This window comes from Rhineura floridana, chromosome 5, assembly GCF_030035675.1.
Source record: "Rhineura floridana isolate rRhiFlo1 chromosome 5, rRhiFlo1.hap2, whole genome shotgun sequence".
In the NCBI taxonomy this organism is placed as follows: Eukaryota; Metazoa; Chordata; class Lepidosauria; order Squamata; family Rhineuridae; genus Rhineura; species Rhineura floridana.
This window is the reverse complement of record NC_084484.1, coordinates 179,124,514-179,144,185: the sequence shown is the minus strand read 5'-3', so window position 1 is coordinate 179,144,185 and position 19,672 is coordinate 179,124,514. Positions and strand designations below refer to the sequence as shown.

Sequence of the window (19,672 nt, the reverse complement as noted above, 5' to 3'; positions counted from 1 at the left end):
CCAGATTTAGAGGTTATGCCTCCAGACTGGTACTGATTATCAGGATGGACAGTGCCCCAGAAAACTGGGCCCTGAGCAGCATCAGTTTGTCTACCTGATGCTAAGAAATGCAGGAGTCAAAATAAGAGCTTTTTTAAAAAAAATTGAGCAGCAGGACTTAAGCACAGCATGACAGTGGTCACAAGCCACTTGCAATCTGATGCAATTCAAGATTCTTCGTTTTCCTGCTGTTGATAATTTGGGCAGAACAGATTTCAACCACTGCTTCTGAGATATTAATTTGAACCAGTCCCCAAAAATGTACTGTGTCCAATTTATAAAGTCTACTACACAAACAGAAAGAAAAAAGTACTTCTGATGAGCAAATGTGTTGTATACGTAACAGTAAACCTGAAGCCATTTTGAATGTGGGCTGTATTGTGAAGCATGCTTACTGCTAGTATCATATACTGATTCAAATGCATTCATACATATTTATATGTGATCCTTTTCCAAAGCTAACATACTTACGGCCTTGCTCTTTTTACAACGGAGTACAGAATGACCTGCTGTTTTCACTATAGTCTTTGAGGTCACCACTCCCAATCCACATTAATGTAGTAAACAGGCTTTTTAGAGAATGCCTGAATGCTTTCCTTGAGAATTCAGATAATACGCCAGTCAAATTTCCAGTGTACAGAGTGTTGCTTTATAAAATAAATAAATAAATAAATAAATAAATAAATAAAAATGGTGCCATTTTAAGGATGATCCAGCAAACATTTGTAGCTTGAGCACTTACCGACAAAGGCATTCATTCTGTAGTGATGTTTTATTATTTATTTATTTTATTTATTATTTTATTTATACCCCACTCTTCCTTCCAGCAGGAGCCCAGGGTGGCAAAATTTTATTATAATATTTATTATATTATTTATAAATAAATTTTATTTATTTATATTATTTATTTATTAAATTTATATCCTGCCCTTCGTCTCAAAATCACTGCTGCACTTTTACTGTTTTGTAGAGTTTTACAAAAATGTTCAGACACACACACGATTGCCAACCGCAACGGTCTCTTAGCCATTGGCTGAGTGATGTCAAAGAATGTTCACATTCCGAGGAGGAACTCTCAGTGACAGAATGTTGACAAAGCAGTGCCGTGTCTGTAAAAGTGAAATGTCACTTTGGCTGAGAAAAATCCTCATAAAAGACTGGAGAGTCTACTCATCCAGTGAAAAGGTCTGTAGCTCAGCGTTACAGCATCTGCCTGGCACGCAGACAGTCCCAAGTCCAACTTCCAGGATCTTCAGGTAGGGATAGAAATGTCCCCTGCCTAAAATCCTGGAGAGCTGCGGCCGAAACAGTGTGCCCAAACTGTGGCCCATGGACTACCAGCGGTCCACAAACTTCATTCAGGTGGTCTGCAGCATGTCCGCATCAAATATTCATATTGATTTTTAAATGTATTTACATGGGAAGGGCTCAGTGGTAGAACATCTGCTTTGCATGCTGAAGGTCTCTGGGTCAATTGCTGGCATCGCCCAGGTAGGGCTGGGAGACACTCAGTTTGAAACTCTGGAGAGCTACTGCCAGTCAGTGTAAATCACTGTTCTTCAACTTTGGGTCCACAGATGTTCTTGGAGTACAACTCCCATCACTCCCCAGCCAGCTTAGCCACTGGTCAAAGGATCATGGGAGTTACAGTCCAACAACATTTGGGGACCCAAAGTTGAAGAGCACTGGTGTAGACAATACCGACTTAGATGAGGGTCTGACTCAGTGTAAAGCAGTTTCCTATGTTCCCACAGAAGACTGGCAGTAATGGTCAGATGGCTTAGACTGCAAAAGTGGCTGAGAAGATGGGGATAAAGTCAGCAGGCAGCTGAACAGCATGGAACTAAGGTTAGCATACACTGAGAAGGCAGAGAGGGGAAAGGCAAAGAGAGGAGTCAGAGATCCTAGTAGAGGAGGGTCTAATGAGAAAGGCTGGTGGAAAACCTAAACAAGAGCTAGGAATGGAGATACCAACCTAGGGTCACCCAGATGCTTTGGACTACATCCAATCTGACCTGACGAAGTAGGTATTGAACTGTAAGGATATCATGGAATATGCACAAATATTCCAATTACACGTGGGAAGGCTCAGTGACAGACTGTTGGCAGCTTGTGATGAAAAGGTATTTGAAAGAGGAAAAGATTATTGGCTTCACAGACAGAGGTAGAGAAGTGCCAATGTAAGAAGCAGCATAGCAGATGACATCCAACTTGTAGTGGGAAAATAAAATAAAGGGGATGCTGATTATATATATAAAATAATTCGTAAGGTTCTAAATACCTGGGAGATGTCCATGACTGAGTCACAGCTCAGAGGCCTGGCAGATGTTAGGTCATTGGAACCAAGCACAGTTGAGATGATCCCATTCTGGTCGATGCGCCGGATCATGGTGCCATCCACAAAATAGATGAACCCAAATTTGTCCACGGTGATGCCTGGGAAGAGGAAACAAAACCAGCATGGATAACCACACAGAAAGAACTTGAATGCATGGGGAGTTAAGAAACAAATGTATGCTTATTTTGAAAATGTTTTTGGCCTCAATGCACGAGGGGAGCAAGAAGAGGAAGCAGAAATGTCTAAAAGGTTGGAATCCTCAATGCTTCTTGTAAAAGTAACAGTTTTGGATGCCTTCTCACTTTGCATTTCCCTAATGGAAATCAGGTAGGCAAGGGATAGCCAATGTTGTACCTTCCAGATGTTGTTGGACTCCAACTCACATCAGCCCCAGGCAACATGGCCAACGGTCAGGCATGGTAGGATCTGTAGTCCAGCAATATCTAAAGGGCACCACATGGGCTACCCGAGGCAGAGGAGAGCCTGATACATTCATTCTTTTAATGGCTGAACTAGATGGGTTTGCAGCAGTTTTAGGTCTGCTGCAATCACACATTACGTATTGTATATGAACGTACAATACTGCCTTGTACTAAGCCATCTAACTAATATTGTCTACTCTGACTGAGAGTGGCAGCTCTCCAAGGTCTTTCACATTGCCTGCTACTTCATGTTTGGGAAACCTTTGGCCCACGGGCCAATGTCGGTCAACCAGGGGTCCTGGAACCACGCCCACCTGTCAATCTAGTGACATCACCCAAATAAGCTGGTGACTTCAGCTGATGGGCAGGGGGAGACAGATCCCTGCAGAAGCAGGACTGAACCACCCACATCCATCAGGTGGTGGATGGGGGATTCAATCCTGTCCGGTTCAGCTGGGAACTGACGCGCAAGGGATTTGACAGGTGGGACACTGCAGGTTTTAAAGTTGGCCCATTAGTGGGGCCAGATAAGGATCTGGCCTGTGCAGCAAAAAAGGTCCCCCACCCCTCTGCTACCTTGTGCTCCCTGCATTCTGTATCTGAGCTATGCCCCCCTCCAAAGCACAGTATACAGTCACACACAGACCTTGGATAGAGAGCCCTGGAATTTGGGAAAGAGGCAGGTCAGTCTCTTTTATGTTGTGCCCTGGAGGGGAGGCATTCCAAGTGCTTATGAAGTGAAGCCAAAGATTGTCTCCATTTCCCCTCTCCAAGCTCTGAACGCAGGAGAGGGATAAGGTCTTGCCTCTAAAATACCTCCAAGGCAGAGCAAGATCAGGGACAAAATTTCGCTCCCCCTCTTGGCTCATGGGAGAAGCAGAGTTTATCACTGACATTGTGTTGCACTTTTGAGGTTCTGAATGCTTCTAAAGGGCAGCACAAAGTCACAGATGACGGAAGAGATGCCCATCAAAGCAAGGAGACTCTTGTCATGGCAACCAGAGTTGTAGACCCTTCCTGATGAAGTTACTTGTGACCTGCCTTTTACACATGTACATCCCACCTGCATAATTCATCTTCTGTAAACAAGCAACGGATGGATCATAAGGGCAGATCAACCACATACAACATTCTAGGGGGCACCTGTGCAACAGGGGGCACATTCACTTAGCGAACAATATATTTTTGCTGTACCTTATCTTTTCTGCTCTCCCTTTTCACACACTGCAATCTCTGTTAAATGTGGGCTTTACGGTTGTTCTCTTGCCCTAATGTTTTTCATGGTGCGCGAGCACTTCAGTGTGAGCTGCAACAGCCTTTATACACAGTCTGAACCTCCTATGTCAGCACAGCATGCCTTTTTCCAAGCCACCAAATTCTCACAAGGGATGGTCGCCTTTCTTACCCCTGGGGTTTGTCAGCGTGGCCTCCGTGGCTTTCCCTCCATCTCCACAGCGGGTGTCATCAAAGGGGAGGCACTGGTCTCCTGTTCCAGCCACCACCTCTGAGTTCTTCACCACATCCTTCACCACAGTGGTTGACTTGATTTTAAAGACACGGCGGCTGTTGGTGTCGGAGAGGTAGATGGATCCAGTAATGGGGTCCGTTGTCAGGTAATACTTATGAGCGGGGCTATGACTGCAAAAGGAACAACAAAGAAGGTGGAATATGTAATCAGTTCCCACATTCATACAACTGCAATCAGGAATCACGTTACAAGTGTGATGTCATCACAGCATCACGTAGCCAATCAGGTCTGGCTGTAAGGCGACGTCAAATGAAGCTCACTCATTGCCTGAGGGAGTAGACAGAACTTGTCCCCATTACTGAAGGAGTGGGCATGAACTCCCTCCGTCCTGATACTTGTTCTTGCACACTGTGCTCTCTCCCTCTCTCTCTCTCACACACACACAAAATTGCTGAAAGAAAGGCACTTTTCAAGGGGCACAAAAGTACTTGTTAAAATCATACCTTCTTTTTTTAGTTCATCTCTGATCCATACTTAGTCCTTGGGAATGTGTCCCTGGACAGAGAAAGCAGGGTTGGCCCCTGCTCACACCGATGGGCACAGAGTATGCAGTGCATCTAATCTGTTCACACATCATGATAAACCTGGTTTATTATGCATCACATGCTCATGCATGTTGTCAGATCACTCCTGCTTTGGTCTTCCCCTCGTGCCAGCAGGAGAAGCTGCAATTAAGCTTGGCTTCCTGTTACATCCGGACCTGGGATTGTGGTTTGTTGCTAGCCAATCTTAACCCATGGTTGTTTGCTAGCTTACAAATTCTGGCTGAAGCAATAAACGATGATCCTGGGTTCAGATGTTAACAGGAAGCCAAATTTAGTTGGTTTGTTTCTCCCACTTGCATAGGGAGAGGAGTGAAGTGAGAGTGATCAGGCAGCCTAGACCAGCACGCTGCTTCTGTGCAATAAACTGTGCTAAGTCAGCATCCCTTGACTATCATGACACGCAAATGGATGTTTTCATCCCCTCTCAAGGGATACAGTTTGTGAATGACTTACCTAGCCAGTGTCCCACATGGCTCATTTACGTCTTCAGTGAAAGCTTGTATCGTGAACATGGCTAGAAATTGTAATTTTACACATCCTTGCAGTTTTCTCTCACCTTTCTTTTAAATACTCTGTATTCCCCAATTTGTAAAAGCATGCCCCTCTGCTGCACATTGCATTTCCATTTGAATTAACTTAATTCAAACACCTCTTTTATGGAGGGGGAGCCGAGCAGAAAGGGGGGGGAGAGGCCTATCTGATTTATCCCAGGATATCCCCTGTGATTTACGTTATTAAAGTCTGTTCAGATTCCATCTGCACAAGATGACACTGATTCTTGCTAAATAAAATACTCTGACCTTCAGCGACTCAGCCTGGCAGTTTGGGCCCTGTCTGTATTCCTTCCCAATGACAGCAAACTGGCAGGGTATTATTTCATTTACCTGCCTGTCACTCAACCTGAGCAAGTGGTATCCACTTTAGTGGTGACGGTGGTGGTGGGAAGGTGCCCTGTGGGAATCCGCCATCCATTTTTATCAGGGCCCCCAGTGTTTGCCGCTCTCTTCAACAAGGCTAGGCTGAATGTCAGTCAGCTGTTGCGCGGCTCATAATCACCGAAGGTGGGCTGGCAAGGCATTAATAACCACAGGCTGACATTCCCAAGCACCTCATTTGCCTCAAGACTTTCAAAGCACTTTTTTGTTGAGCCGTTCTTCAAATTGTTAAGGCCATGGCGGTGATTTACACACACATAATTGGACATTGTGACCCCTCTATCCACTCCCAGTGTGCGTGTGTGTGTGTGGGGCTCACAAATGTTTGCAGGTCTCCTGATGGCCTTCTAGAAAAGTCTTGACTTTTTTTACCTCAGAAAAAGTAATGGCCACCTAGTGGCCTACAGGCCAGATCCATCCACTGAGGTAATTTGATCTGATCCCTGGTTGCCCTACCACCAAATTTCAATCAATGTAGGGTTTAAAATAACATCATCATCAACAACAACAAAACGGAAGACGTTTGCCCACAGTTTCGCTTATTGGGGGAAGGGAAAATAAGGCAAATAAGTTGCATCCAACTACGTTTTACTTAGAGTAGACCCACTGAAATTATTGGATCCAAGTTAGCTGCATACATTAAGTTCAGTGGGTCTACTTTGAGCATGACTAACACACTGTAACAACTCCCTGTTTTGAAGTTGTAAGAAATTTGAGATATTCCACAATTTTAATGTTATGTATGAAATAATAAAAAAGAGGCAATATAAGGTAACAATATGCTCTTGGCTGTATGTAATGCTAGGCAAAATGCATGCGTTTCATAAACAAGGAAGCTCTTACTGGCAGACGGTGCCTGATCACTCAGGAGAGTCAGTTTGTGCACCACACCCACAGCACCCCCCCCTTGTGATCATTGTCAAGAGATTAAATGTGGGCCCCCAGTAAATACAGAAGCTAGCCGATCCCTGCCTTAGCAAGACTTGTATGCCAGGCCCAACTGTTAAGCACAGTGGACATCTGTCCATGCACAAGGCATGCTGCGGACTGCCTGATTTGTCTCCATTGCTCACAGTGCTGCTCTCATAACTCCATCCCCGGCATGAGTTTCATTCAAAACTCCGCTTTATTTCAGTGGCACCACTTCCTGTACTCTCTCTGGCATATCGAATGTTCCAGAGGATGGTGGAAAAAATGTGCTGGATTGAGTCCTTATTCTAATTTCCAGTTCCCACTGGGGTAGGCCTAGCGCAGCAGAGAATAATCTTGGTGTGGGAAGGTAACCCCATGTTTAGGTTTTTCAAGCAGCCGCTTGACTGATCACTAGGGGTGAGGGAAAATTGCATGTGGGTGACCAGAAATGGAAGATTCCTAAACTGGAAGAGAACTTATTCTAGGGCTGAGAAAAATGACACCCCCTGTGCCCGTACTCACTAGCTGTTAATTTTGGGTGGGCCATTTCAGTTATTTTGGGGGATGGAAGATGGATTTTTTTTTGTTTTTGAAAGGTCCACAGGAGGCTGCTTGTGATTGGTTGCAGATTAGCAATGTATATTTTTTAGGTATATGTGGGAATGTAAGCTAGCAATTATTTTTGAGGACTAGTAACTTTGGGGGACATTTGGGAGATTCACTGCTGTTTCCTTTTGGTTTTAGTAGTAGTAGTAGTTGAGTTCTCCATCACTGCCGCCGCTGTGTCAGTTTGGATATTAAAGTGTGACAGAATATTGGAAAGTGGCTTATACATATTTTATATACAATACATTTTAATATATTACCACACAGGTCTCAGTGGGCACATGAGCTACACAAAGAATTAAAAATCACATATTTTATCCTAGCAACAACAAAGCATTCTCTGTGCTGGGAAACTCCAATGTCTATTCCACAGAAGTAGTTCTTTAAGGGAAGATGTCTGGATCTCTCACAACAACTAAACAAATGCAACATTTTGATATTAAAAGCAACCTGAAAAGCCCTTGACATGTAGAAAGGGCACCATCTGGACAAGGCATTACTTAAAAGTACCTCCATTTGACACTGTGATTGTAGATTAAGAACATAAGAGGAGTCTGGCTGCTGGATCAGGCCTGTGGCCCATCTAGACCAGCAATCTCCTTTCACAGCGGCCAACCAAATTCCCGTGGGAAGCCCACAAGCAGGACCTGAGCACAAGAGCACTTTCTCCCCTTCTGTGGTTTCCAGCAACTGGTATTCACAAGCACACTGTCTCTGTCAAGTGGAGGCAGAGCATAGCCATCATGGCTAGTAACCACTGAGAACCTTCTCTCCTCCATGAATTAATATAATCCTCTTTATAATGTTGTGGAGCGGACCTGTTTCATCTGTACTTTTTTAAGTGATAAAATATTAACAATAAATAATAATTATTAGTTAGTAAATAATCAAGTAAAATGTTAATGATCAACAAATAGCTTAACAGGCAACAAGGGGGGGGAGAGAGCATGCAACAAAGATAGGGAAGGAAAGTGACAATTCTTCACTTGTTGGCTTACCTATGTCTGAAATCTTTATTTCTGACAGAAGAGCAGGAAAACAGAGGGAAGGGAAGGCAGGAGGAGGAGGAGAAGGAGAAGAAGAGAGAGAGCGGTTAGTGGCTGAGCTCCGAGCCTTATTAGCAGGCTGAAAACCTGACAGTAACAACTGCACTGTACAAGGCAATAATAAATAAAGATATAGCAAGCCTGACGCTGATACGTCTCATAATAGAGATTACTTGTCAGTGAGCTGCCTTGCAGGCTACTGCCCAGCAGTGAAAAGAAAAGTCATCTCCTGGTTGCCTTTAGAGTTGCAGCGCAGGTATACTGGGGCGCAGCACAGTTGTCAAGGGGTACATTGTTCCCACCATCATCTCCCTTTGGGGATGATTCATACAGCCCTTCTTGCACGCGGAGGACTATTTCCCCCTCCCCAGCAACATCCCCCCCTACCCCAGCGAAGAGCAGTTGTGCAAAGTGGCCCGTCCAAGTCAGCATTAATGTTTTAATAAAAAACAGTCTGTACCACTGATCAGCGTGTTTCTATTTTATAGAAAGGCAATTTCACAGCTGTAGCATTTGTGGGCAACAGGTATGTTGTTTTATGTTTTACGGCAAGAGGCTCACAAAGCGGCCACAGGAGAGAGAGCTGAGGCAATGTTTAGGCTGGCTTTTTTCAGTACTCCCCAACAAAAGTTACAAACCTTCCCTTGCTGCAATCTTGTTTTGAAACCCCATTTCACAGCTGCCATTTCCCCTCTGAAACACAGGCACTCCCCCCAATCTCCAATTAAGGAAATGGTATTAATCTCCAAGTGAACACACTTTGAAAAGGCACATAAAAAAATGTTTGTGCCCCCCAAAAGCTACAGTTTCCCTGTTAGCCAAGACCAACTAAGGCAGACAGCCTGTGGGCCTTTTCAATTTTTGTGATTCTTAGAAGTTTAAGTGTAAAAGAAGCAGCGATTGCTGAGACCTGCTTTCACACTGGAATGAGTTTTATAGCTTCTTTGTAGGCAAGGAATTAAATTGCTCTTTTCAGGATCTGGGATAGGATTGCGGGTGGGGTGGGGAGGTTCCTTAGACCAGTTGAGACTATTTGCTTGTCTAGCTCATTTCTGAGTACAGGCATACCCCGCTTAATGTCGCTTCACTTAACGTCGCCTCGCTATAACATACATGCTCCATATGCCTGTATTTCTCCAGAAACGCAGCGCAGCAGCAGAGGCTTTAGCGCGTGGGGGTGGAAATAGATGCAATTGCGCCACCGCAAATCAGCTGGGAGGTGCGATCGCAATCAGCTGAGAGGCACGGCAGCGCAGCAGCAGGGGCTTTAGCACAGGGCTTTGAGGCTCCGCATGAAGGAGAGGCAAAAAAAGTTTTAAAAGGTAGTGCTTCACTTTAAGGACATTTTCGGTTAACGTACTCACTCTGGTCCCATTGAGTATGTTAATGCGAGGTATTACTGTACTCTGGCTGGCAGTGGCTCTCAGGTTGGACGCTGTGAGAACAGGATGAGGACTAGGGGCAGATCCACACCACACATACATTTAAAGCACATGACTTCCCACAAATAATTCTGGGAACTGTGGTTTCCACCTTACAGAGCTTCAAATTCCCAGCACCGTGAACAAACTAGTTTCCCTGATTCTTTGGAGGAATTCATGTGGTTTATACACTGGATCCGAACTCCATTCAGCTCAGCTATGTAACATGGCCACTCAATGGAACTTACACATTGGCAAAAAGGGTGATGTGAGTCAAACTATTTTAAAGGTTTGCTTTCCCTCTGCCAAGTATATATATATAAACCAAGTGGTGTTAGGCTATTTTCCTGCAGAGCAGAAGTTTAATGGTTCCTTCCAACTTGCTTCTATTCTGCAGGGAGTGGACAGGACAATTGGGAAGAGGGCAACTTCAGGAAGATTCTGGACTTATAAATCACAGTTAGCTCGCTGTCCTAGTTATAAATGACCCTCTAATGTCCTGAATATCCTTTGCATGTTAAGAACATAAGAACATAAGAAGAGCCTGCTGGATCAGGCCAGTGGCCCATCTAGTCCAGCATCCTGTTCTCACAGTGGCCAACCAGGTGCCTGGGGGAAGCCCGCAAGCAGGACCCGAGTGCAAGAACACTCTCCCCTCCTGAGGCTTCCGGCAACTGGTTTTCAGAAGCATGCTGCCTCTGACTAGGGTGGCACAGCACAGCCATCATGGCTAGTAGCCATTGATAGCCCTGTCCTCCAGGAAGTTGTCTAATCTTCTTTTAAAGCCGTCCAAGCTGGTGGCCATTACTGCATCTTGTGGGAGCAAATTCCATAGTTTAACTATGCGCTGAGTAAAGAAGTACTTCCTTTTGTCTGTCCTGAATCTTCCAACATTCAGCTTCTTTGAATGTCCACGAGTTCTAGTATTATGAGAGAGGGAGAAGAACATTTAAAGTGTATTTTTATAGTATTTTATTACTATGTTGTATTCAGGATGTTGTTTGGTTCTTGTATTATTTGTATGTTTTTGTTTTTTGAGTTATGGTATTTATTGTATTTATATATTGTCCTTGCTTTTACCTTTTATGTACACCGCCCAGAGAGCCTTCGGGCTTCGGGCGGTATATAAATAAAATAAAATAAATAAATAAATAAATAAACTTTTCTCTATCCACTTTCTCAATGCCATGCATAATTTTATACACTTCTATCATGTCTCCTCTGACCCGCCTTTTCTCTAAACTAAAAAGCCCCAAATGCTGCAACCTTTCCTCGTAAGGGAGTCGCTCCATCCCCTTGATCATTCTGGTTGCCCTCTTCTGAACCTTTTCCAACTCTATAATATCCTTTTTCAGATGAGGCGACCAGAACTGTACACAGTATTCCAAATGCGGTCGCACCATAGATTTATACAACGGCATTATGATATCGGCTGTTTTATTTTCAATACCTTTCCTAATTATCCCTAGCATGGAATTTGCCTTTTTCACAGCTGCCGCACACTGGGTCGACATTTTCATCGTGCTGTCCACCACAACCCCGAGGTCTCTCTCCTGGTCGGTCACCGCCAGTTCAGACCCCATGAGCGTATATGTGAAATTCAGATTTTTTGCTCCAATATGCATAATTTTACACTTGTTTATATTGAATTGCATTTGCCATTTTTCCGCACATTCACTCAGTTTGGAGAGGTCTTTTTGGAGCTCTTCGCAATCCCTTTTTGTTTTAACAACCCTGAACAATTTAGTGTCGTCAGCAAACTTGGCCACTTCACTGCTCACTCCTAATTCTAGGTCATTAATGAACAAGTTGAAAAGTACAGGTCCCAATACCGATCCTTGAGGGACTCCACTTTCTACAGCCCTCCATTGGGAGAACTGTCCGTTGATTCCTACTCTCTGCTTTCTGCTTCTTAACCAATTCCTTATCCACAAGAGGACCTCTCCTCTTATTCCATGACTGCTAAGCTTCCTCAGAAGCCTTTGGTGAGGTACCTTGTCAAACGCTTTTTGAAAGTCTAAGTACACTATGTCCACTGGATCACCTCTATCTATATGCTTGTTGACACTCTCAAAGAATTCTAATAGGTTACTGAGACAGGACTTTCCCTTGCAGAAGCCATGCTGGCTCTGCTTCAGCAAGGCTTGTTCTTCTATGTGCTTAGTTAATCTAGCTTTAATCATACTTTCTACCAGTTTTCCAGGGACAGAAGTTAAGCTAACTGGCCTGTAATTTCCGGGATCCCCTCTGGATCCCTTTTTGAAGATTGGCGTTACATTTGCCACTTTCCAGTCCTCAGGCACGGAGGAGGACCATTAGTCCTGTTAACCCTCCAAGATTAGATCTTTCCTTGGGGCGGCCTTTTAAAATTTCAACATTGCCAGCAGAAGGACTGCGAAGGAGATGTTTAACTCGTTAGGCCTGGCCTTGTCCCTGGCGCAGTTCCAGGTTATTTAACAAGCACCAGCGCTAAATTTGCCTTCTCCATTCTGTTGTTGGTGTTGCTGCTCTTGGACAGAATTTTTTTCCTCACTTAAATATTTGGGCCAATAAAAGTCAGTGCACAAGTTGGCTATCAGTTGCCTATCAGAACGGAGGAACTTGAGGAATTCATTCTTTGCAGGTTCTGATGCGAGCTGACTGTGCCGATTATGATGCCAATATCATCCTTCAGATTTTGTACTTTTCTGAATTTTGTGATGCAGTTTTCAGCTCAAAAAGCACTCCAAAATGCAGCTCAAACTGTGTGTTTTAGCATAAAAGATGAGAAGTGCATACTTTAAGGAAAAAAAATACTCTTACTGGTAAGTATTTAAAACACAGATTTTCATGTGGATTTTTAAAAAGCTAATGTGAAGATGGAATGAAATGAACTGACTGAACTTATTCGAAAGAAATATAGAGTGGAAATAGACTGATCCATCCACTCCTAACCTTAATTCCAGTATGTTGGTGACATTTCCAGAGGGGAAGATTCTACGGATGTAGTTGAAGTCTCCGACATAAAGGCTTCCGTCTGATCCACAGGTCAGGGCAACAGGAGCCAGCAGTTTGTTCCCATCAGCAAGACCATTGCAGCTTGGGCAGGAGATGCTCCTCCTGCGCCCGTTGCCCATGATGCTCCCTATGACAGGTGGCTGCTGAGAGATGAACTGGTTTTCTCCATTTCCTTTATGCAAGATACCTGGAGAGCAATGAGAGGAAAAACAGGGTTGTATCCAAAGCAGTGCTAAATTAAAGTCACTTTTCCTGCTGGTGAAATGTTTTGCACCAGCAGAACATTGTTGCACAAAAGAATGCATAAGCATGTTGCTGGTAACTTTGCAGCACAACAGATTGCACCATCTGTTGTGTGAGCTTCCGCTAGTGCAACCGTTGTGTTGGATTCCTGTTATATAACATTAAAGCTCATTGCCCGCTAGCACGACAGCCATTGCGTAGACGGACAGGGAATACTGACTACAGCCGATAGGAGTGGGACCGACCCTACTGTAAGTGATTTGGAGGCTGCAGCTGGAGCCAGGGCTGTGGAGTCGGTACGCCAGACCTTCGACTCCGACTTCTCTATTTTTCTACTGTCCGACTCCGACTCCTTCATAAATGGCAAATGTATATTAACTAGTAATAACAAATTTGCTGTAGTACAAGGCATTTCATCACCACCACGTGAATCCAGAGCTTGGAAAAGTTACTTTTTTGAACTACAACTCCCACGAGCCCAATCCCTGGGGCTGATGGGAGTTGTAGTTTAAAAAAGTAACTTTTCCAAGCTCTGGATTCACATGGTGGTGATGAAATGCCTCGTGCTACCATTTTACTACACTAAATTTGTTATTACTAGTTAATATACATTTGCCATTTATGAAGGAGTCGGAGCTAGAGTCGGTACATTTCTACCGACTCCGACTCCACCCAAAATTGCTCCCGACTCTGACTCCACAGACCTGGCTGGAGCAGCCCAAACAAGTAGCTCCAATGGTGATAACCACTTCTTATAATAATATCAGTATCCTGCATGATCTAAAGCAGGGATGGGGAACCTGCAGCCCTCCATCAGCATGGCCAATGGTCAGGGATGGTGCGAGTTGTCATCCAGCAATATCTGGAGGGCCACAGGTTCCCCACCCCATATCTAAAGATAATAGAATCCTGTATGATGGGACAAAACTCTTTCAGTGGGGTATTTTTGTTTTTGGGGGGATGTCACATGGACTTATCTGAGCCTGCCGTGATTCTGCACAGCAGAAGAATATTATCTGGTGAATGTTGGGCAGTTCTGATCTTCCAATGTACGATTTCTGGAAGTGACTGTATTACGGAGTCCTGAATCTTCTGTGTAGCACAAGCATCAAATCAGTCAGCAGGAGACACAACCTCGTTTGTAATTCCTGGCATCTTCAGGCAGGGCTGGGAAACACTCCAGTCTAAATACCTGGAGATCCATTGCCAGTTACTGTGGACTATATTGAGCGGGATGCTCCAGTGGCCTGACTGTAAAAGACAAGCTTCCTATACTTCAGCTCAGAAGCTGATGCTCAGCCACCACCAGCAGCAGGCCAGAGTTTCATTCGTCTCTCTTCCATCATTAACAGCAGTCATTGGGGCTAAATGTAAATCTGAACCAGTGCATATCTGCAACACAGCCACTCTGCCCTGTCTGACCTGCTCCCTAGACCAAGCATCTGAGCAAGGTGGGATCTAAATTTTCCTCTATCATCTTCAAAAGCATGTCTAATTTTGACCCACTCAAAAAAATATATGACATAATGGGACATTCTTTGAAAAACTCATCTTTGATACCTATTGGTCCACCCTAGTTATGTTACAGAGCCACAAAATTGTACAGGAAACAATCATTTTGTTGGATCTCCCATGAGAGGTCTCCTCTTGCCTCTTAGATCTAGCTTCCTTTTGGGACTGCACTGGCTTATTTGCAAAGCAGCCACTATGAAGAGCGGGGCTTTGACGAGGCTGACCACCCACAGTTTGTGTGCCTGGATTTCCTCCACTCACCCCACTCTGGACACACAGGAATTCAAATGCTTTCTTTAAAGGACGGCAGAGCTCAGAACAAGCTCTGTCAAAAAGAAAACGATTGCAATGGATACTGTAGAGGCTGATGTTTCTTTGGCTTCAGGCATACGGATGAAAAAAGTTGGCACAATATGTAGATTACAATAAATAATTTGTGTGCGCTTCCCTCCCATTTTGGTTGAATTATTAATGGTGATACAGCTTCTACGCACTGTGCAACTGTGTCACTCCTGTGCTATTTTTATTATTACAAGTGGGAAGGGGGAAGGAGGTTGGTCCTAAATGCCAACGCACCACTCTGGATGTTCAGGGCATGGTGACTGTCCAAAGACCACCCTCCGAGTTTGGAAGCGTCGATTTCATAACCTTGAAGCACTGCCGTCCGCTTCTCCCACAGGATCAAGTCAGGACACGATTCGTATTCATAGCCTACTGAAACTGGGAGAGAGGGAGAGAGACAGAGAGAGGAAAGCAACCATAGCTTAATCATCTTAGAAGTGCACACTCAGCATATAATGGGGACTTATAATTGGGTGGCTGGGTTGGGCAGAAGGGCATTTCTGTAGGCAAGAACCAATTCCTATTTAAAACACCATCACATTCATACAGAGCCTCCCTCTTTAAAGGCCACAGTGCATTTTCAAGACAGGTCAACACAGTAATAGGTGTTGAACAAATGTGCTAATTACTGAAAAATGGTTGGATCAGGGACACATTTATAAGACCTGGAACGCTCAACGTCTCCCAGTTTGTGTTCTATGCTACTTAAGTGGCCAGAGGTGTCTATTGAAGCAGGACAGATGGAAGAAGATCAAAACACAGAGAGTGTAATTCAAACTGCATTTAGGACAATCCACATGCGCCCTTTCAGGTGAGCAGTCAGTGGGGAAACGTTCCTTACCTCCTTTTCAGGGCCTGAAGGCTTAGGCTTGTCTGAGGCAACAGAGGATAGGCCCAGTTTTGAAACTTAAGATAAGAAACCCTTGCTGATGGATCAGCCCTAAGGTCCACCTAGCCCAACATCCTATTCTCACAGTGGGCAACCAGATGCATGTAAGAAGTCCGCAAGCAGAACCTGAGTGCAACAGACAGTCTCCCCACCTGGGATTCTCAGCAATCAGTAAAAAAAACAGGTCTAGTAATACTCCTAGCTCTGGCCATGATTATGGCCTCAATGACAGGTGGAAGGTTGTGGCTTTTACGGGAGGGCCCAGGTTTTCCACTTGGTGAGAGGTGATCTCTGTAAATGATAAGGTGATGCATACCTTCAAGGCATCCTCCAGATCCCTGATTACAGGTGTGAGCTATCCACTGTCATGGCCTAAAAACACATGGCTGGGCACTAGTAGAAAAGTACCACCTTTTTATATCACCTTATATATCTTGAGGTCTACCAGGTGTGCACAGTAACCGTATGGATAAGGTTGGTCATCTTATCTTACCCTCTGCAGAGATCACCGAAGTGGCTAACGTCTAGTGACAAATTCCTTGTCCACTGAGCAAGACCCCTTGAAATGCATTTGGTCTCTAGTATAAATCTGCTCATTTTTTGTCACATCACTTTCATGTTTAGGCATCTTTCTGGATTACGTATCATTGTAAATGATAAAATTTAGTAATTTTATCTGCATCTTTATTGTATGTTCATTCTTTCTGTGGGATTAAAGTTGCACTTTATTCTTGTACACATTTTAGCAGCATTTTATATACATTTTTGTGGCTGAGGCCATCCGCTATTGTCATCATCACCACCACCAACAACAACATATTTATCCTGCCATTATAGAAACCCTCAAAGTGACCTACATCAAAAGTTTAAAAAGCAATCAACCTAAAAAAAATCAAGCAAGCATGAAAGGAGAACAAGACATAGCAGATAGAAAGAATCAATCATACACCCAAAGGAGCCAGGGGAAATTAATGAGGTATAATCCAGGCCTAAGGCATGCAAAGCAGAAACCAACAGTGCCAGAAAATCATCATGGTGGGAGCCAGATGGATCTGTTGGGGCAAGGAGTTCCACAACTCAGGCACAGCAGTAGAGAAAGCCTCCTGGCATGTTCCTGTCAACCAGACGCTGGTGGGAAGTGCAAAAGAGCCTCAGCTAGGGATGGGGGAGAATTTCAATCCAGTTCATATTTCAAGCAAAATCTATCAAATCTGCAGTTTCTGAAACAATGTGAGAACTGAAACACAGCCATGCTTTGAAATTCGCAATTTGCGATGCAGCCTGCCAACCAACCAATGTTCAAAAAAGGCATATATTAGGGGAAAGTGTGCATAAAAATGAAAATGTGAGTGAAGAGAACATGCAAAAATGCATTATATGGTGAGAAATGGCTTTCAAAAATGTGCACATTAGTCAACACTGCCAGAAAAATGTGTTTATTAGAAGAAAGTTGTGCTAAAATTCTGGAGAATTTTCATGAAGATTTTTAAAAAATGCAAATTGCAGAAACATGGAGAACTGATTTTAAGATTGGAAAACTGAGAAACTGAGGGGACTGAAATTGACAGATCTTTCCATCCCTAGCCTCAGCCAACTTGAGTGCACAGGCAAGATCAGATAGGAGATGGATATTTTCAGACACAAAAGTGATGTCTTACCAAAGGCTTCCGATAACCCATAAACCTTCTGGTTGTAGACGTCAGTCTTGTCCCAGATGAAGTAATAAGAGAGATCCGGAGCTGCAGCAAACCACTTCCGGAAAAGGCGTCCCTCCACTGCTACTATGAGGTGGACTTTCATGAGGTTGAATGGTATGGTGGGATGAGTCAGGCTGATCCTCAGGACCGATTTGTAGCCAGATGTATGGCTGCTCAGGTAGCTCAATTTGATTTTACTGCCTGAAATTTTAATCTCTTCTTGTAAGGCCTGGAAAAACCAAGTATCACAACAAAAGGGGTGTCATCAAACCATATATTGAGCAAGTAAAGACACATCAGCAGAGCTGTAATTTATGAGCTGCCTGTGTGTGTGTTTTAAATAATGACAAGGACAGTATTCTTGTTTTATATATCTATGTAACAAACACTGATAATATAAAGTACAATTTATAGGATTTTTGGGAGCTAAGGGATATTTCTACATCCCTCCCCCCCAAACAATGGTCTCGATTTTCAAAAGAATTTAGGACCTGAACTTCACATGCTCATCACTCTTAGGCTGCAATCCTATGTACCTTCACTTTGAACTCAATGGGACTTACTTCTGATTGGGGCAAGCTATTGGGCCTAGCTCTGCTTCAATCTGCCAGTTAGGGAGGGTTCAGCTTCTGCTGCTTCAAATGTACCTCTCCATGATTTGCAAAAGGTGGAGATGACGTTCCAGCTAGAGAGGCTTCTGTTTCTAGCTGGAGATGGAGTCCCTTCAACCAGCAGGTCTGATGTTCCCCGCAATGCCAATTCAGACACTGTGGGAACAGCACAGGCAAGGGATGCTACTTTTTAAAGACGGGTTCCCTGAAACCCACTTGGAATGAAGCACTAAATTAGTGACCCTATCTGACATTTGGTCCCAGGGATTTTAAAGAAACAAATACTGCAAATGCACACTTCAAGTCTGCTCTCTTATCTATATAATCCATTCCTGTCTCTGTCATCTGCTGAGAGTGGACTTTTGACCAAACTTGGCCATGCAATATTTTTATTCCAAAAGCCATAAAATTACGTTTGTGGAAAGTATATTTTTATTCATGTTTAAAAAACATTTTAACAACAAAATAAGTAAAAGGGGGTAGAATTAAATAACCATTGTTCCTGGGATTATTTTGTATTTAGAGATCAAGGATTACAGCATATGAGGACATCAGCAAACCAATGTCATCAAGGAGGTCAAGGAAAGTGAATGAAGTTTTTAACTATGGATTTGGTTATAGAAAGCAGATGTTTAGCATTGCTGCATTAAAAACATTCTACTTGATCAGAATGCAAACGGGTGCTTTTTTTACAGGGTACATCAAGGATAGTCCATATGGTGCACTCCAGACGATCATAGAATTGTAGAGTTGGAAGGGGTCTATAAGGCCATCGAATCCAACCCCCTGCTCAATGCAGGAATCCAAATTAAAGCCCACCCAACAGGGAACTGTCCAGCTGCCCCTTGAAGGCCTCCAGGGTTGGAGAGCTCACCACCTTCCTAGGTCACTGGTTCCATTATCATACTGCTCTAACAGTTAGGAAGTTTTTCCTGATGTCCAGTCGAAATCTGGCTTCCTCTAACTTGAGCCCATTATTCAGTGTCCTGCACTCTGGTATGATTGAGAAGAGATCCTGGCCCTCCTCTGTGTGACAACCTTTCAAGTCCTTGAAGAGTGCTATCATATCTCCCCTCAGTCTTCTCTTCTCAAGACTAAACAGACCCAGTTCTTTCAGTCAAAGTCCCCTTTGTTTCCAGTCATTGATCTTCTCTGAACCCATTGCAGTTTGTCTGTATCCTTCTTAAAGTGTGGTATCCAGAACTGGATGCAATATTCAAGATGAGGCCTAACCAGTGCCGAATAGAGGGGAACTAATACTTCACACGATTTGGAAACTATACTTCTGTTAATGCAGCCTAATATAGCATTTGCCTTTTTTGCAGCTCATATTCAGCTTGTGATCAACAACAATCCCAAGGTCCTTCTTTTATGTAGTATTGCTGAGCCAAGTATCTGCCATATTATAACTGTTGATGCTGGACTCCCATCAGCCACAGCCGAGCACAGCCATTGGTCGGGGTTGATGGATGTTGTAGTCCAACAACTTCTGGGGGCTACCACATTCGCTATCCCAGTGCACATCTTCAATGAGTGTCTTAGATTATGTGTGTGAGGGAGAGGGAGAGAGATGATGCAAAAAGTCACTG

At 43.8% G+C, this 19,672-nt stretch overlaps 1 protein-coding gene across 9 annotated transcripts in view; it reads right to left on the bottom strand.

Annotated features, from left to right (window-relative positions):
• The window catches only part of TENM4 (teneurin transmembrane protein 4), an 850,566-nt gene that overhangs the window by 38,321 nt on the left and 792,573 nt on the right, over positions 1-19,672 (bottom strand). For 8 of the 9 annotated variants that reach the window (XM_061628962.1, XM_061628965.1, XM_061628963.1 and 5 more), the window contains 6 exons: positions 17,434-17,701; positions 15,121-15,264; positions 12,727-12,976; positions 8,324-8,344; positions 4,205-4,437; positions 2,321-2,475 (listed from right to left, as the gene is read on the bottom strand). In XM_061628962.1, coding sequence (XP_061484946.1) covers positions 2,321-2,475; positions 4,205-4,437; positions 8,324-8,344; positions 12,727-12,976; positions 15,121-15,264; positions 17,434-17,701 — 1,071 coding nt within the window. The remainder of the gene's footprint in view (positions 1-2,320; positions 2,476-4,204; positions 4,438-8,323; positions 8,345-12,726; positions 12,977-15,120; positions 15,265-17,433; positions 17,702-19,672) is intronic. The other variant, XM_061628964.1, reaches the window with a different exon arrangement.